This window comes from Pygoscelis adeliae, unplaced genomic scaffold (assembly GCF_000699105.1).
Source record: "Pygoscelis adeliae isolate BGI_AS28 unplaced genomic scaffold, ASM69910v1 Scaffold10, whole genome shotgun sequence".
In the NCBI taxonomy this organism is placed as follows: domain Eukaryota; kingdom Metazoa; phylum Chordata; class Aves; order Sphenisciformes; family Spheniscidae; genus Pygoscelis; species Pygoscelis adeliae.
Genome location: NW_008824053.1, coordinates 10040126 through 10058739, shown reverse-complemented (window position 1 = coordinate 10058739; position 18614 = coordinate 10040126). Strand labels below are relative to the sequence as shown.

Sequence of the window (18614 nt, the reverse complement as noted above, 5' to 3'; positions counted from 1 at the left end):
TCTCCAATTCCCTGCTAGAAAGGGAAGGAATGAGAAAAAGCCTGAGAGCTTTTTCTGAGCTGAAGGATTTAATACCTAACTGCATGGAAAAATTATCACATTGCTTTTCTCTGATCCTGTACCACTTTTATTTTACTTGGCAGAGTGGAGTTTATCCCTTTAGACTCAGCCCAACAGTTGTTGCTCAGACAAAACCTTGTGTCAGAGAGCGCTGTGCTGGAGCAGGGTGCATGACAGAGCGTATTGCAAGATTTATGCTAAATGACACACATATTTTTCAGCATCTCGGGGAAAGAACGATGGGGATTTGTGTTTAGAACTTTTGGCTCTCCCCTAAAATATTATAAGGAACATTTTGCTCTATCTTGCCAGTTCTTTTTCACCCATGAAGTACTGCAATATCTACTAGCAAATGTAGATAGAGACAATTATTTACTCTCTTTGCCAAGGCCTGGGAATAAAAATAAATAAATCCATATTTATTTTGTTTGTAGAAAAGGGCAGACTCTCCCTTATGACTAGTTTGGCACTAGCCAAAAAGCACTAAGTGGTGGGCTTCTCACAGAATTCGGAAATTACTCACCAATTTGAAAATGCAGAGAAATATATCACATCCTTCCTTTATGCCATGGGTACTAGTGATGTAGAGTTACGCTGCAAATATTGACATAAAATAGTGTGTGACATAAAGTAATTCACAGGGTGTATTCCTGTGAACACGTCCAATAACAAGCCTTCGATGGTGTCGCTGAGCCTGTCTGTTGCTACCCATTTCCGTTTCAAGTGGGCACACTTTAATTTGGACATTTCCTTCTATTGCCTCTTGAAATTCTAAGCTACAGTTCACCACTCCCTGAATGAAAATATACTCTTCACAGATTGAACAAAGCAAAGGCTAAAAAAATAACTGTGTCAAGCATTCCATGAGTCCAGTGCTGTTTGCATCAAGCTTTTATCAAACAATTGCAAATAATGAACAAACTGACGATCTTCAGTCCAAGTAGCCAGAATTTTTCAGATCATGTCTCTTTTTCTCTGTATGTGTAGAGCCCAATCACGCACAGCCTTGATCCTAAATACTGGGATCTCTAAGTGATGCTAGCATAAGAGGTGTTTGTTAATAAGCATAATTTCTGCATAGGCAAATAGGAAAGTAATTTGCTAATAAATTCCTTGATGATTCTTTCAGTAGCATTTCTTTTTAAAGTTACCCAAACAAAATCAGTTTTAGCAGGCCAGTGGTTTGAATACTTAGTGGTTTTCTTTGTCTCTAGATTGGGGAACCAAAACTTGTGTTCTGCCTGGACTGCTCTGCAGAAACCATGAGCAGTCGCCTTCTGATGAGAAGTCAGAGCAGTCAGCACTCTGGTAACGCCGGAACCATCAAGGAAGGAATCGAAAGCTATTACCAAGCATCAAAACCTGTGATCGCATACTATGAAAGGAAGACACAGTTATGCAAGGTAAATTGCTTGACCTTTTGAATTAAATTATTGCTTTTTACTTCCATTATATGAGCAATATTTGGAAAATACTGACACGACATGATTTACGAACTGTATTAGTTTCTGCGCTTTCCAGTTTGTTCTCATCTTACGCTTCCCTGGTTTGTTTGCGACTTCTACAAACTTCTGGGTTCCACAGTACAATTTGAAAGAATAAAAAAGATTTGAAAGATTAAAAATTTATCCTGAGTCTGAGAACATATCCTGAATCACTACCTCATCTGTATAGAATCTCTTATTAAACATTAATGCTGGAACGCTTTTCTTTAAGTATTAGGATTTATTTCTCTATAAGGGCTTTCAGAGTTAGGATGAAAGATTATATTAATCCAAAGCCCTTTAGTTAAATTTACAAAACTGACAGTGTATATCCTGAAATAAGAGAGACCTGTACACAAGAAAGATCTTTCTGCTGGAACAAATGACATAGTTGTATTAATGTCAATTAATTACCTCAGTTTACATCTGCTGAGGATGTGATATTTAAAGCATTCTTTTTATTTGCTAATCAATACTCTTCAGAGAATCAAGAAAAATTCCATCAATGCAATTAACTTTGGTGGCACATCTGTAAACTCATTCATACGGGATGTTCATATTTCTTTTTATATATTTCTCTGCTCCATTGTGGCAAACTATCTCTTATGTTCAGCTACTGAAAGATCTAGTCCTACTGATCCTTCTTGTCCTAAAAGAGAAAGAATCCAATAACAGTTTCTGGAAATATTATGGGAGTTTTTTTTCTAGAGGCTGTAGCAAACATGCAATTCACATGTCCCAAACCTTTCTTCTCTGCAAAGTTCCCAAAGGAGAAACATGCAGCTAATTTATGCACCCATATCCTGACCTGAGAACAGAGTAAATGACATAGTCCTGAGAAAAATGACACTCAAAGGGAGAGTCCTGATTTTTGTCCTTTGCCAGCCCCACACTAAGTGCACAGAAGGCAAACTGTAGAGTGGCACACACACAAAAATGCCCAATTACTTTTCTTTTTTAAGCTTAAGAATGATTATCTAGTTTTATTTGTATTGTCTTTGACGAGCTACCTTGCCAACATTGCAAGGATGTGTCTAATTAAGAATTCGGTACAATACACCAACACAGTGAGATGATGCAAAGGAAAACAGAGCTCTGTATCTCTGAGATCTTATTCCAGTGAGCTGTGCCTACCGCAGTGTTTCCCTTTTTGAAACATCAGGGAAGTGACAGCCCCAAAGAGAATGAAACTACACTAAATACTTTCACACAGATTTTGCATTCATGGTCTGCCTTATTTCACTTGATACGAGCTCTCCGTGCCCTTCCTTAATACTTCTGCTGCAAGTTTCTGCTCCATCTCCTGTGCAACCTATGCAGTGGCAAAACATGCAGTCTTTTCTTGAAAGCTTATAGCTCATTAGCTCCTTAAGGGACTCGCCTAGTCTATGGGTCAGAACTGGATATGTGCTTTGCACTCTTTTATCATTAGTTTTTGGAGGAACTGACATTGTGTGTTTGCATGTTAGAAAATATTCGTGCATTGCTTGAACAGCGTTTACACTGTTTTTCCTGCAATGTCTGTACAGTGTCTGTACTTGCTTCTGATGAATGTAGGTGTTCAACGTACTTCCACCTTCTGGATGGGACTATTGGGTATGAAAGCTCTGTAAAATCAGCTTTATAAACATTATCATGTAAAATGTCCTTTTAAGGTTGAAAAATGTGTTCTGTTTTTCTTGAACACAGGTACTGTGTATTGAAATGTCTACCTCATCCGCTTTTTACTAAACTGATAAAATACACATCAGCTATTAAAGGTGTGATTCCATTATGGACTTAAGTAAAGTACGGAGATGCCCCCTCCCCAACCCTTATGATGTAGTTAATTACATGTTCAGTTATTTATCAGCATTTAGAGAACACTGTCAAAATACTCAGCAGAGGTAGGCTGTTAAAATTAATCCTCCCAGGCTATCCTTGTCACCTTCAGCCAGCCTCGGGTACAAGCCTGCAGCCCTGGTGCCTGTACAGCAAGGAGCAGAAGCAAATGTAGTTTTCATACAAGAAGCATGTTAATGTTTCATTGTTCATGGGTGAGAAAAGTGATTTTTTTAACCAAGTGCTGTTGAACAGTTGTGGGAATCTATTTTAAAGTTTACTTTGGACCTAAAGTGGAAAAGTAGGTCTGAGCACTTTTTTGTGCAGGGCAATTGACTTCAATAGCTATTCTGATCCAAATATTCCTTATCGCTTCTGCACTGGACAGTGCTGGAATAAAAAAGAAGAACATTTAGTTTTGGAAATACACTTAATACTGTGAAACAAAGTAATATCTTTTCTGGAAGGAATGCTTGTTTAGGAAATTTTTCTAGGCAATTTTCCTGGATAAGTGAACTCAAAGAGTTCAATCACACAGTCTGACTTGGTCAACGACGCAACTCGAGCGTAGTGCCTGGCGTAGTGGCATCCTTCCAGTGCCCGGTCCTGCTTTGAGCAGGAAGTTGGACTAGATGACCCACTGAGGTTCTTTCCAACCTGTATTATTAACCTGTAAATGCACATCTTGCAAACCTATACATTATTTGGCTCAACAATTTGACGAATAAAGACAAAGAAAAAACAGTTAAGACTTGGTCAACAGCTGTTTTGAAACAAAGAGAATTAGATAACACAAAATGTGTAACTGTTAGCTATGTGGGAAATTAAGAGAAAATAGACATTTATGTTTACAGTTTTAAAACTATTTTAGTGGTGAATATGTTTAGGCTGCATGTGTTGAAGAAAGCAGAGAGTAAAGGGGAAGTTTGCAATTCCCAGGACACGGGGTTAGGTTCTTATTTATAGCAACGTATTTTACAGACTGCTAAGCATTGATATTAGCAGCCACTCTGATGTTCTCTGAATGAAGAAAGGAAATTCAGGTGGAAAGCAGAAAAAATATCAGTAACACTTCTGACTGCAGGGTTTTTTTTGTGGGCAAGGCTAAAATAGTCCTTTTTTTTTATATTCTGTTATTTGTAATATCATACACATACATAGAAGACTTAGACTTTACCTAGATGCAGTCTAACATGTTTAATATTTTTAATATTTTAATAGTTTTTAAATGTTTTTAATGATTTTAATTATAACACCACACATTTTCAGCTTTGGGAATCTGTTCATTCCTAAGTGGGCTTTATTACTCTCCAGCATTGACCAGAGCTGGTTGAAGAGGTTAATGCTCCAATTAAGATGCTGCTGCCTCTATAATTCTGCTCACTGAAAGAACTGTGTGTATGTTTCCTAATCCATTTCAGGCAAAGCCACCAAAGTTAATTTACAAGTGTTGATTTGAAGACCCCTTAAAATAAATGATCTCATCTACATTCATGGATTTTTTTAAAATAATCCATGGTCCTTCATGTAAATACAGGCCAGAGGCTTGTGCACTTTTTTTCTCAGGCAGAGCTGGTTGGATCCAATAGCTTCAGGGAAGTGATGTCTTACCTGAAGGTGCTGTTTGCAGATCCAGGTCAGTCTGTGATCCCAGGATAAGTGATGGTCAAAGCATCTGAAGAGAAGCTATTTAAGAGAGAAAGAGAAGAAGGGTCTAAAAGAATCTTTAGTTGCCTTCTTTTGGAAAGTTATTCCTGCCCAGGCTTGTTTCTTCAACAGAAGCAGTTCTTCAGTGGAAGGCCCATGCGAGCTTTATGTCCCTTGAGATGCCAGCCGTGCACTTTCTTAATAATTCAGAGGAGTGGATGCTGAGATTTTAAGAGGACTATTAGAGTCTAAATCCCACCTAACTGCCATGAAAATTCAGCTTTAACCTTTCCTAGCCAGCTTACTGCAATGTGTGACTAAGCACCACTAATAATTGTAGGTGAAATAGTGTTTAATTGTATAAGCGATCATGTCTTGTAGGGCTTAACTATAGCACCCAGTCCCTCCTTTGCCACAGAAAAGAAAATCAGAACTGTGAAATAGACTTGTTTAACAAGAAAATAGGGTTGGCATATTGGTATTATCTGATTTCTCAATTTTAAGTGTATTTAGGGCTGGGCAAAGTTTTCCACAGATTGGGAACAGCACATGGCAACAGTGCTAATGTGTTTAACTTGTCGTATCCAGCCTAAAAGTTTTCAGTGCTGAAACAGGCACATTAAATATGCAAATGTAAATTTCAGTCCTGGGCATAAGGCCAGCAGAAGGTCTGGTGTGGGAATTAGATGTTGGATGAGTACTCAGTGGAGGAGGAACTGATCTGTCGTGCCATATCAAGGTGTGCTTAGGACTACATTGTCAAATTAGCTTTCTCATTCTCTGCATTGGAACGGGTGTTACAGCATGGATGGAAGGAGCCTAATGAACACAGTAGAGACAGAAAAACTCAAGTCTGACCTAGCTTCCTCTGCAGTCATTAGGAATTCTCTCTTTGCTTTGCTTGCACAGAAGAGACAAAGTTATATGGTTGTTAGAGCATTCCCATTTTAATCAATGAGAATTTTATGACCTTCTCTAAACCTAGAATTATTGTGCATAGATGCATTCATAAATAACTAATATGATATTTGGAAATTGAACATTTTTCCATTCCGCTGACTTCTGAACAAGAACAATGACCTGATGAAGCTGCCAAAAGATCAGGACTCTGTTTGAAATTTCCCTTTGACCATGATTACCTGTCAGTGTTTCTGTTCAGCAGTGGAAGCATGAGGCGTGCACAAAGGGTGGAGAATTTGGGTGCAGATGGAACATCTGTGAACCTGACCGGAATAAAATGGTGATCCTTCCAGGCACGCAGCTGAGATGAACTGTGATGTAACTCACGGTGATATATTTACAAGGGAAGATAAACTGACTGAAGAATGAAGGGCAAAGAATGACAGTGTCCTCTGCTCACTTTTCTGCTAAGGCATTAATTTTCTAAATTGTGTTCTGGAAGGTAAAGTAGTTGTAACAATAAGCTAGAAATTTTCCAATTAATTTTTAAAAGATCATGTTTTGGGGATATAGTTTAATATTCCATAATTTCTTTTATAGCCAGTTACAGAACACCCACCGGCTGCTAAGGACAGCAAGCTGGTGCTTTTTAACAAAGACCTACTGGAAGTGCAAGGACTGAAAGCACTACTCACAAAAACAGTTGCAAGCTGCCTGATTCTGTGGGAATCAGATGTTGCAGATGAATGAAATGAAATGAAATGAAATGCGCTATGGTAGCTGTAGTAAGCAGGTAGATACTGTTGTTTTTAAATTATTTCTCAGTGATTTCCAAGGCAGCTGGACAGAAAAGTGCGTCTGAAAATGTAGTAGGCACCTACTTGTGTTTTAACGTGGCTAAATGTAAATACCTTTGAATATATGGCCCTCTGTCAGTTGAGAAGAAAGGGAGAAAAAAACCTGATTGTTTTTAATATCTGACTCATCCTTTAAAGCTTTTTTCAAGTGACAGTATGTAGGAGGGTAATAAGTAATGGAGAAGAGCAATGCATTGGTAGTCAAGCAAGGCAAAACTGATCCTACCTAGCTAACGCAAGACACCTAGTAGGTGACTTAAATACAAGTTCCCCTATTCAAAGTCATCTGAGGAAAAGGGTCATGAGTAAACAAATAAGGTAGGCAGTCCAGAGCAGAGGATTTTCAAGGATGTCCAAAAACCTTCACTGTTGCAGATCACGTGCTATGGAAGCTTAGCCTACAAAGTTCAACCAAAATGCTTTTTCTTTTTCTTTTCCTTTTTCTTTTTCTTTTTCTTTTTCTTTTTCTTTTTCTTTTTCTTTTTCTTTTTCTTTTTCTTTTTCTTTTTCTTTTTCTTTTTCTTTTTCTTTTTCTTTTTCTTTTTCTTTTTCTTTTTCTTTTTTTCTTTTTCTTTTTCTTTTTCTTTTTCTTTTTCTTTTTCTTTTTCTTTTTCTTCCTCTTTCTCTTTTTCTTCTTCTTTCTTTTTCTTTTTTTTCTTCTTTTTTCACCGTGTTGTTCTATTGTTTCTTTCTATAATCAGTTGAAGTCACATGCTGGGTAAGCAGTAGTTACTAGATTCTTATTACAAACATTTTCCATAGCCGTTATGAAAGAACGAGTGACCATCCACCCTTTCATGATCTTCCACTTCTGAGCCTTCTCATGCTGATCCCCTGTTAGAAGTTTCTCTGGGGAGGGGCAAATGTGTACTTTTCCCTTTAGAGAAGGGATAATCAACGGTAATAGTGATAGCAGGCATGTAATTTATTTCCGTCTTTTGAAAGGTTGTCAGAGAATCATTAACCCTGGTAGGTAAGTAGGTGGGGAACAAAGGAACAAGTGTTTCTATGTCACCCCCCTTGCTGGCTTGTGACCCATTAGATGAGACACCGGTCTAGAAAGATACATCAGAAACATTAGCAGGGGATTATAGATAAAACACAATGGTAACTTCATGCCAAATGCGAATAGGTATTGGGGCAGGGTGTTTCCACGGGATTTCCGGACAGCTTGATCCATTGCTCTGAGAACCAGGTACTGCACTGTCTCAGAGAGGTTTTTAACACTCTTTTTAATGACAAAGATATAAATCTTAGTGACATACAGCTGAACTTGACTGACCTTCAATAAGAAGCTTCTAACTAGTGAGTTTATTCCAGAGTCTCAGTCTGTCTTTCTGAAAACGGTGGTCCTCAGTCATCCTCTACAGACAGTTGGGCTTTTCTTAGTGGCAGTATACATCTAGGGTTCTAAATCCCAAAAACTACGACAAATGGAGATTTTATGACAGAAAATTTAATTGGCTAATTTTAATGCCAAAAGGAGCAACATTGTACTACGAAGATGATTATTCCTGTCATTTTTCATATGAGCTCATTAAATTTCTCTGTATTTGAAGTTACCTAAAGCCATAGTGGCATTTCAAAACTGGAAGCACTATGGAAAACTGTATCTGGATCGTGCTTTTATGGGAAGATGGTAGCCTTGAATAACCTTGAAAACAGTCCTAATTTATGAGGTTTGTTATAATTTGAGAAAGAGATATACACAGTTTTCTCTCCTGGAGCTGCAGAGAGTGTCACTGAATTACTGTGGTACTAGCTGTGAATTATTGTTACATTAAGTTAGTTTTGTGCCACGACTTTAAGTTAGTTTTAGGAACTGGACCTTTGTTATTTAGGGGGCTGTCATTAGTCACACTCTTCCATATTTTACTGTGACTGTTAGGAAGGCAGCATTGCAGCCAGTCATAAAGGGTGGCAATTTCCATGCTCACAAACCTAATTCTTTATCGAAACTGCCTAGATCTAGACCTGAGTATCAGTCCCAGTTCTAGAAGAGGTCGCCGAAAAGCCAATGGCAGTATCAGCTGTGCTGATTAGGTTAGATCGGTTATCCAGTGCAGATGTATTTATGGAATAAAGAGATAATAAAAATACATATTAAGACAAAAGAGCTTTGAAACGGCTGTGGCCTTCACCCTGTGTGAAGTATATTTCCCGTGGGATAGCCATATGAAAATAGGTGTCTTGGCAGTTGAGACGGACAAAACAAGCTGCTTTATAGCAGCTGAGATGGGAGTTGCTAGTTTTATTAGTAAGTGGAGAAGGTAGGCATTTGGTCCAGATTGTTCACCATTCCCCTTTTCTCTTTGCTACTAGTAAGTAACCCCCTCTTAAACCCTTTGTTTCTGTGGCATAGAAAGCTTCTGAAAGACATGCAGCCCTTGTTTGAGAACTGACCTTTCTAAGGCACCACCTGCTGCTTCGCAAACTATTCCAGCATGTGCGTACTTCAGCATTACATCAAGCAGCGATGTCAGCAAACGCCAGCGTGACAGAGAGCAAGGGAAGCAAGAGAACCGTGCTGCTGAAAGCCTGCCAGGAGGGGAGAGGGTAGTTCAGCTCAGACTGTAAGATACCCTTGCGGTGCATCCAAGGGGACTGAACCCAGTCAGGCATGGCTCCTTAAAGGTTGGCCAGGCTGGTCATTTCCAGTGCTGGAACTGCTGCGTGTGGAGGTAGACTGGCTGGGAGTGCCAGCACTTCCGACAGGATGCAACAAGGGACCAAACTTTGCAGCATCTGTAGATGCCACCAAGAGCGAAACCAAGCTACGGAGCGTGAATGCAATCCCTTGCTGGATCTCTGCAGGGAGCAGCTGCTGACTCCCACACAAGATTTAGCACTGAGGGACTTAAATGTACATTGAGTGCAGTCAGACTGTACAGGAGCTGGCTGCAAGCCGACACCGTATCTGCGAAGAATTTCATGGCCTATTTCAAAAATACATTTTTTGGAGTTTGAAATTCCTTTTATTCTCCTGCAGAACAAAGAGGTGGCAGAAAGTAGGATGGTCAGGAATGTCCCCTTCAAACGTTACAATTGTCTGGCATGCTAGTCAGCAACTTGGAGGTGAAAATGTAACACGTAGTTCAGAAAAACAAGGCTTTAGCAAAGTTGTCATGGGTCCAGTTAAATGTGCGCAAACTCCATGGCATGCATGCATGAAAGACTTAAGCATGGAGAAGCAGAGAGGAAGCTTGCTTTTGAGTAGAGAATCGAGGCTCTCACCAGGCATTTGAGAGGAACTGAATAATCATCAGATGCAATCTGCACGGTGTACACAGCCAGCATGAAAGCTTCTTCGTCACTACTGTTAAGGCAAAAGACAGCTCTCCTTCCTCAAGTGATGGCCTGCATGACGCCCACTGCATGGGATGGACGTGAAACTCATCGCTCAGAAAAGCTCGGTGCTACATTACGTTTTCTAGGGAACACACAGAAGTATTACTGGCTACAAACATCATTCCTCTTTGCTAAAATGCAGCGCTCTCTTCCTCAGCATAGGAGAATAAATTGGTCTTTTTTTTTCATGACTGGACTTCAACAAAAACAAAACCTGAACAGCCTGGACAACCTCTGGCCAAAACAGAATCTTCGGGGTGTTAAAGAAAAAAATTTCTTCGATGAAAGTGAGTTCTCGTACAACAAAACCAGTGCCACTGTAAAACATGCGTTGCCCAAAGGTTGTCATAAAAGCAGAGCCAATTCACCAAGCTTGCAAATACAAATGCACAGAAACACACAACCTCGCTAAGTTACTGCCGCTTGAAAGCTTTTAGGTCAGTCACAGCGTTACGTACTCTGACACTTTAGATGGCAAGAAACAAATTAACAAGTTGCATTAATAGGATGATATCGAAGTTATTCTATTAGGTTTCTTTTGGAGGGTATTAAATATTAAAATAGTTTCTAAAAATCTTTGGAAACTGTTCTGTATATCAAAGGTGTAATTTTACTTTAAAACATGAGTACTTTGGAGAAAGAGCTTAAGCTCCCGTTTCATTTGATACATTTTTGATACATCCCAGGACATTTGATTAATGTACTTTGCTCCAGAGGATGGAGCCTACAGAATCTTCGCACATAAATCTGTGGAAACACAGTGAATAATTTGGTTTATGAAAGCTGTTCCTCTACATTAGTATGCTTATAACACGAAACAGAACAACTTTGATTTTGTATTGGACCAGTTTTTTGTGCCAGTGTTTAGATTCTGAGATAATTCTTTGTAATTTAATCAAAACTAATGTTTTTTGCCTGCTTCACAGGTTGATGCAGAAGGAACACAGGAGGATGTTTTTCTGGAAGTCTGCAAGACAATTGACTCTTTTCTGAAAAAGGAAGAGGAAGCATTTTCTTCTTCAACAGAAACGCAGTAATGGCGTGTACACGGCCTCACCTCACGTGCACTAGACAGTCATGGTTAAAACGCTGTTCAAAGCAATACCGCTTTCTTGAGAGGTATCTGCAATCTGTGCATGTGGTATGTCACTTTAGATGAAGTCTTTTTTCTCTGTTCTGACAATACACTCAATAGAAAGTGGTCTGTATGCTAACTCTACACTAAGAACTATATATTGTTTTATTGGTTGTTTGCTCTTCACGGGTTAAAAGCAGCATGGTGAACAGCAGCTCTGGTTTGTATTTCATGATCGCACACATTTGATTGGAAGTCAAACAGCGCCTGGCCAGCAGTGAGCTCTTCAACCACATCAGTCACCATTTAGCATATTAACTTTAAGATTACTGCACACAAGTTTCCCATTGGTTATTATTTTCTTTTAATTAACAGTATTAATTCTTGTGGTATCACTTAGCTTGTTCTTGCGTTTTAGTGACTAAAATCTGTTCTGTTACGTGCAGCTGTAAGACAGCTGGAATTAGTCACGCTAGAAGCTAAAATAAAATTTTCACACGTCCCCAGAACACTATTACAAGAAGAAGCAGAAAAATTAATTGAAGGTGAAGATACAGTTGAATATTGTGGAAGTCTGTCAGTCCATTACCGTGGAGCAGACACCGTTTTTGAGACAGCCTTGTCTTCTGCTGCGAATTGTAGGATATTTTAAGTGACGACTTCCCAGTTTTGTGAGCTGAGGTGAAAATATTGATTGTATAAGTAAATGTGCAATCCAGTAATTATCCATATTAACAGCAGGTTTACTATATTAATTAAAGTCTACATATAAAGTTGACTATGAGCTAGAATATATGAAGATGCCTTTAAATCATACTTTGGCAGCATTTCAAATGCAAAATTCAGATCATCCTGGGGTGAGGAGGGGGAAGGAAAACGTCAGGGGTTATTTCATTCATATTGCTTGCATCTTTAGTAAGCCATTTATCTGTAGTAGCTGCAAAAAAGTCTGTAAAAATCATATCGTATTTCCATTAGGTTAACCAAAATATTGTGGAGTTTCTTTGGTATTGATAGCTAAATAAAAGCTTGTTTGACATTCCTGTAAAGTAATTGCATCCTCTTACGGGAACTACTGGATGAATTCACAGTTGAAGTGGGTTGCATGATTGCTCTTACTGTCAAAGTTGTACTTTATGCGGCAGATTTGTATTTTTAAAGTTACCTTTCTTGTAATGAAGGCATAATACAAATAAAACGTACAAAAATGAGGAGTAATGATTTCTGTTACAGTATATGTGGGTTTAATCCTTTTTAAAGCACAGTACATGACTTGAAAATATAGCTCAAATCAGCATGCTTACAGAGTACGTTTTTTCTCCATTCAGGGCAGAGTCTTCTGTTTTCTTTTTCTTCCTTGGCATTTGCCCTGTGAATGCTAATTCAATTATTTTTTTAAGGGACTGTTTTAGATATGTTCTTATCCTTCATATCCTGGATGTTCCGTCTTTCCTGGGTCCTTTTATAGCCTACATTTTACCTCTGATGCTCTAGGAGGTGCTTCTCCAGCTCCAGACCAGTGCCATTAAGTAACCAGTAACGTCTGCAGTACAACAGCTTTAAGCGAGCGACTCCCATAATGCATCAGCGTGAGAAGGCCGGTTTTTCTAAAGCCAGCCTTGAAGCACTGGCAGCTGTCTGGTGTAGTATTTTTCCAGAAGAAAAAGTAAAACATTCTGGAGTTACCATGAAGTTGCAAATTCATCTGGATAGGTTGTCTGGAGTATTTTTTATTACTTCTAATTACAATATAAGTTAAAAAGTGTGGAGTATCATACTTGTGCAGGATGGGAACAGAGGCAACAATCAGCTGCTATTTTTTTTTTTTTTAAATCGGGTTACAAAAATTATTTAACATACAGTTTCAGCTGAATTTTTCTTTCTGCTTCTTCTGGTCTTTTCTGTGGAACAAAAAAAAAATTCCCATGCTTGGCTGGGTGTATGTGCATTAGAGATCTATTTGCATATGTTTATAATGTATGCAAGAGAAATAGCTGTATATGCATGCATATGGAAATATAAATATTTATACATATTCAATAAAAAGAGGACTTATCCAAGACACTTCTTTCTTGGGTGATTCAGACTTGAAATTCTCCTTCTGCTTCAAATCTCATTCAAATTACACCATGGCTTTTTGTTCTTCCCAAGCTATCCTAAACTGATGACTGAATATTTGCACTTAATCGTATTTTCACGAGTGTACTTCTGTTATTTTCTTCCAGTAGTTTTTTCAGGATATCAACAGGAAGCAAAGATTACCACAGATTCTTTCCCTGATAATACACCTTCACCAACTCTAGCTTCCTATAAACAGTGTGAATGACGTGGAAAGCACATTCATTATTGTATTAGAGAGCCTCTCAGAGCAGTATCTTTTCCAATTAAAAACTGAAATACATCATGTGAATTTGTGTTGTATTTTTTTGAGGTTTATTAAATTTATCTAAGTATACTAGATACTTGAGATATGTTTACATAATGATACTTGCTCAGTGTTTTAGTAACTGTACTGTATTACCTTCTAAGTAGATTAAATGCTTAAAATTCTTTTTTTCTGAAGCAAAAAATAACTACACCTGAATTTATTGCAAAACTTAATACTGATCGGTTTATAATTAAAGTTATTAGGTGCAGCCAGCCAATTATCCTTCTTATTGCCATCTTTTAAAGTCAAATTAGTTCTTTTCTAGCTAATGACTCTGAGTATTCAAGTTTCAAAGCAACTGGAAGTCTATTACAGTTATAAAATAATCAAGTGTTTCTGAATCACAAGCTATACATTTCAATAGAAAATATATTAACTAAAATATGTCACAATAATTACAAAGCTTCTCAGACAATGGTATATAGTGTACCAAGGCTACTAAAATCTGAATTTTCTGCAATCTGAAAAAGAACAGTTTGTAAGTAAAATATGAGAAATCTAGAATGCTAATCCTGCAAAAGGCAAAGCATATTTTAGTAGGCGCAGAGCACCATCAGTTCCCACTGAAATTAACAGCAGAGGAAGGCGCTGGGCATCTTGCAGGTCTGCATAGTGAGTATTTGTATGACGTATTAAAATGTCCTTTTAATGTTTTCCATCTTGATTAAAAAGTCAGAACTACACAGAAAGGAAGTCACAGTAAGCATTCTATATATAAACAGACTGTATCCACATAGTTTATTTCTCACAGTTCTCCTGACAATTGAACATTATTTAAGAACATACTGTATACACAGATAAGAAGAAACATACAAAATGTTTTAAATGATGCACAACAAAATCCAGCAGTATAAAAGAATGCATGTGAACCCTTGCTCACTGCTCAGGCTAAATTTAATCACTGTTTAAATAGTAATAAAAATACAATCTTTCATGGATCTTGTGCAGACTACAAAAGAGGAAAAATTATTACCATATATATGATTTATATTAGGCAGTTTTCTTTGATGAGTTGCACTAACAACTCCAAATACAGAGGCAGAAGGCTGTGTATTTTATTTTGAAGGAGTTAATGTTGAGTATTAGAGACTTTACACAGTTACTACCACTGGCACTTTTCACCATATTTTGTACACATCACATGATCATCTTATATAACATTACATTTAAAAAATATATCTGAGTGACAATTTTATAACATTCACACACCATGAGCTGGTTAAGGAAGCAATGCCACAGTTGCCCCCTGTAGTGCTTCACTGTTGGTAAATAGAGTTCATCGTGGTTTTAAAAAAACAAAAACAAAAAAAAAGAAAAAAAATTAAAAAAATTGAAAGTCAATGTGATTAAGCAGCTCCGATTTAATAAAGGCCTGTAACCAACCATCGCTGAGACAGTGAGTATTTTTTAGAGTACATCCTAGAAGCAAACACTGTCATTGGTTAAAACCTTGCCTAAAGAAGTCAGTTACTGTGCTGAAAACTATTTCACAACAAAACTGCAAGCTACTAAACTTTTTATATAAATACTTCATCTCCTCTGGATCTCATTATAACCAAGTTCTTCAAAGCCTTTGGAATTTACTCTCTCTTTAATGTGTGCTCTCATTTCTGGCTCACCCTTTTGTATGTTTTTCTTTTGTGTTTAGATTCACCACCTAAAAATGACTAATGTGGTGAAAGAAAAGTCTCCCAGTGAAACCTTCTGCACACTAGGAATGTTCAGCTGCTGTTCAGTGATCTAGAACCATGACAGCTCAAAGCTGTAGTTTGACAAGTACACCCAGGAAGCTGTCATGCTGTGAGCGACATTTCAGGGAAAGCAGAGTCTTTCCAAAATGTGCACAGAATTAACAATGGTGCCATTGTTATTTTTCAAAGAGGATAGTAAGCCCAAGATGGTAGATCTGCTTCCCATGTCATCTATTTGCTGGAAAGTAGTTTGGGTCAAGATAATTGTAACTGGTGCCCTGGGACATGCAGTAGTCTCTGTCTAAAAATGTCTCTGCTCTGTAAATAGGTTCTAACTGATGATCTTCCTTATGAATCTCTGTTTCATGCAGACTGCAAGGGAAAGAAAAAGATAAGAGATTAAAAGTCAAATATTTTCCTTATCTTTAACTTTCAGAAACAGTGATCATATTAACAGATTCATACCAAATTTGATACAATTAATTCATAAAGTATAATTTCCCCCACTATTTAACAGTACCAAACCTATCTGTCCACTGTATTAAGAAAAAAAAAATTATACATCCAGAACACACAAAATATATCTCCCACAAATATATCCTAAAGTATCTTCCACTTCACCCAACACAGGAGATGTGTCCTATGCTGGAGTGAAGTTTTCCAACATACACAGCAATTAAGCCACATAGGGATAGTCAAGCTAATCACAAATAACAAGTAGAAGCGTATGCTGCTCACCAGTCAGAACAAGAATCACAGAAATCCAAGGACATTTCTTGAGGGCAGTCTTGGCAGTGCCACCGAACACCCTGGATAGGTTCAATTCCGCAGTTATCACACTGTGAAGCAGATGGAAGAGCATTGAAAAAACAGCAACTGTAATCACTTACGTTAGTAACAGTATGCACCAATACACCATATAGAAAGGCATGTATGTAGGTCGATTACTACTAGCCCACACAGCTGAATCCTTCTCATCACAGACCATAATGTATTCATGGGTAAAGAAGTCCTCATACTCTAGGAGAGGCCCTCCAGAGCCCTGAGGATTGATCAATCTTTCTCCCACTTTGCTTCCCACTCCCCAAATGCTCCATGTTGACATTATCCTCCTGCTCAACAAAAGCAGACCTAGTCCTGCCTGCAGTCACTGCTTATCCTCACATGGCTGTAAGAACTGCTGCGACACAATACATGAACGTGATGTTTCTATTGCTTAAGTCCAACCATGTGAAATGTCTAAGTACAGATTCACTTTCCATGGCAGAAGCAAGCAGTGAGGCTAGACCAGTAGAGCCTGTTGATGGGCTGCAGATCAGGACACCAGAGACCAGACTGATGCACTTTCAGATTCAGGAAACATAGTAACACATTATAGGTGGGCTGGAACTAAAAGCCAGGTGGTTGGTAAGGACGTGGGACAACATATTCAGGGAAGGGAACAGAAGTCTAAAACTAAAGCTGAGCAAGAAGACGAGAACTAATCCCCTGAGAAGAATCAGGGACAACGCAACAGCAGCTAAGTGCAAGAACAGTGTGGCATGAAGAGGGGCAGAAATGCAAAGATATTTGACAAAAAAAGGAAACCTGGAAAATGAGACTTCAAGGCAAGGAGAACTTTTCGAAAATCTAAACTCTGAAGAGTGCTGCAGAGACAGGATTGAAAAGGAAAAAGAAATGTGGGAAACAAGCCTGTGCTCCCATAGCTCACCCTCCTTCAGAACCTGAAGTTCTCTCACAGCATCTGTGAAACCCACTCGCAGAGCAGCTCGTTCCCAGCCATAACTAATCCACTCAGGGTTACAAACACCTTACACTTTACAGATTTGTCACAGCTGTATCCCTTCCTTCCACAGGTGGCTTTCAGAGTTTGAGGGCTGATAATGAGGAGGGACTAAGCATACTCAAAGCTGTTCTTTGAAAATATCAAGTTCAGTATAATGCTAAATACTTAAAAAAAAAAAAAATAAAAATTGGTTCCAGTTATCTCAATTTGAGAACCAAGATAGTGGAAACCCTTGACCTTAATTTCTGTGCTCCAGCTTCCTTCTCTTTCCCCTGTGAAACAGAAATACCATGCCTTTCATTTCCTAAGGAAAAAAAAAGGTATTTGCAAAGTGCTCTGATATTATAGCAATGAAAGCCATAAAAAGCCCACAAGGAATTCAATAATTCAATATTCAAAGTAGAGTTTGAATAATGTGTAGTAAATGAGGCTGAAGGTCACGCAGAACCAAAAGTGTTCTGAATGATTGCTTATTAGGTGAGCTCCATCCAGTCCATGCACTGAGCAAGGCAGTGCTCCTGAGGGAAAATAGTATATAATCATGTAGTTTCATAGCTTACTATAATGCGTAATAAAATGAAATTCAGATTGCAAGGAAACTTTCAAACTTTGAATGCTTGACACTGCATAATGCCAATTTACTTTTCAGAGTAATTTTATATAGAAAAAGCAACTAGTTTGTTACCTAGAAGTCTGGTCTGCCTGATCAAAGTTTTGAATTTTGGGAAAGAAAACGCTAACTTAAAAAACAAAAACAAACAAACAAAAAAACCACAATAAAAAACCCCACAAGCCAAAAAAAAAAAAAAAAAAACAAAACCAAATGAAACACACCATGTTAACTTGGGGGGGGAAATAGCAAAAATAAAAAGCGCCTTGGTGGTCTAACACCATGATTAAGTCTCTCAATGTCAACTATCAAGGCTGTCTTAATTTTCCAGTCATTTTGAAATGAACTTTAAACTTAATATCTTTGCATTCTTATATAAATGGGTATTAGAAAATAAATCTAGCTGCATAACACTAAACAACTTGAAGAAACTGTTCCAACATAGCAACCAGTTACACAGAAAACCCCTTGCAAACCAGAAAATACAATGTAGAGAATGCCCTTTCTTTCATGTCGCCTATTAATGGTTGATACTGGGACAATACTTTAGTTTAACTTAATGTTTATTTTCTTAATTTCACATAACTATTGTTTCATCCCCTTGCTTCAACTTCTGCGAGTTATTACTTGATAGGAAGTTGCTACAAAACAAAAAAATTATTAATCTGTTACTGTTCTCATGAAAAATGTTTGTCCCTTCTTTGGCCTCAGGTGGAGGCAAAATGACTCCAAACTCCTAATCAGAGAATTATCATCAATGAATCATTGTCAAAACAGAGTGTAGCGTCAAATGGAATTCTATAATGACTTAACCTGGCTCTAGAGCTGTATTTTCATAATACGAATGAGGAAAAGACCGTATGCTTATTAATTTTCATACAATATCAGTATTCAGTGAAACCTGAGC

General features: G+C 38.0%; 2 protein-coding genes across 2 annotated transcripts in view; one reads left to right on the top strand and one right to left on the bottom strand.

Annotated features, from left to right (window-relative positions):
• AK5 (adenylate kinase 5) overlaps positions 1-11158 on the top strand; it is a 95451-nt gene extending 84293 nt beyond the window's left edge. Inside the window, exons 12-13 of the mRNA XM_009333844.1 lie at positions 1275-1463; positions 11044-11158. Coding sequence (XP_009332119.1) covers positions 1275-1463; positions 11044-11154 — 300 coding nt within the window. The 3' untranslated portion in view covers positions 11155-11158. The remainder of the gene's footprint in view (positions 1-1274; positions 1464-11043) is intronic.
• Positions 11159-14343: 3185 nt separating this feature from the next.
• ZZZ3 (zinc finger, ZZ-type containing 3) overlaps positions 14344-18614 on the bottom strand; it is a 36624-nt gene continuing 32353 nt past the window's right edge. The window contains 2 exon segments of the mRNA XM_009333843.1: positions 14344-15683; positions 16050-16150. Of these exon segments, the coding sequence (XP_009332118.1) occupies positions 15539-15683; positions 16050-16150 (246 nt within the window). The 3' untranslated portion in view covers positions 14344-15538.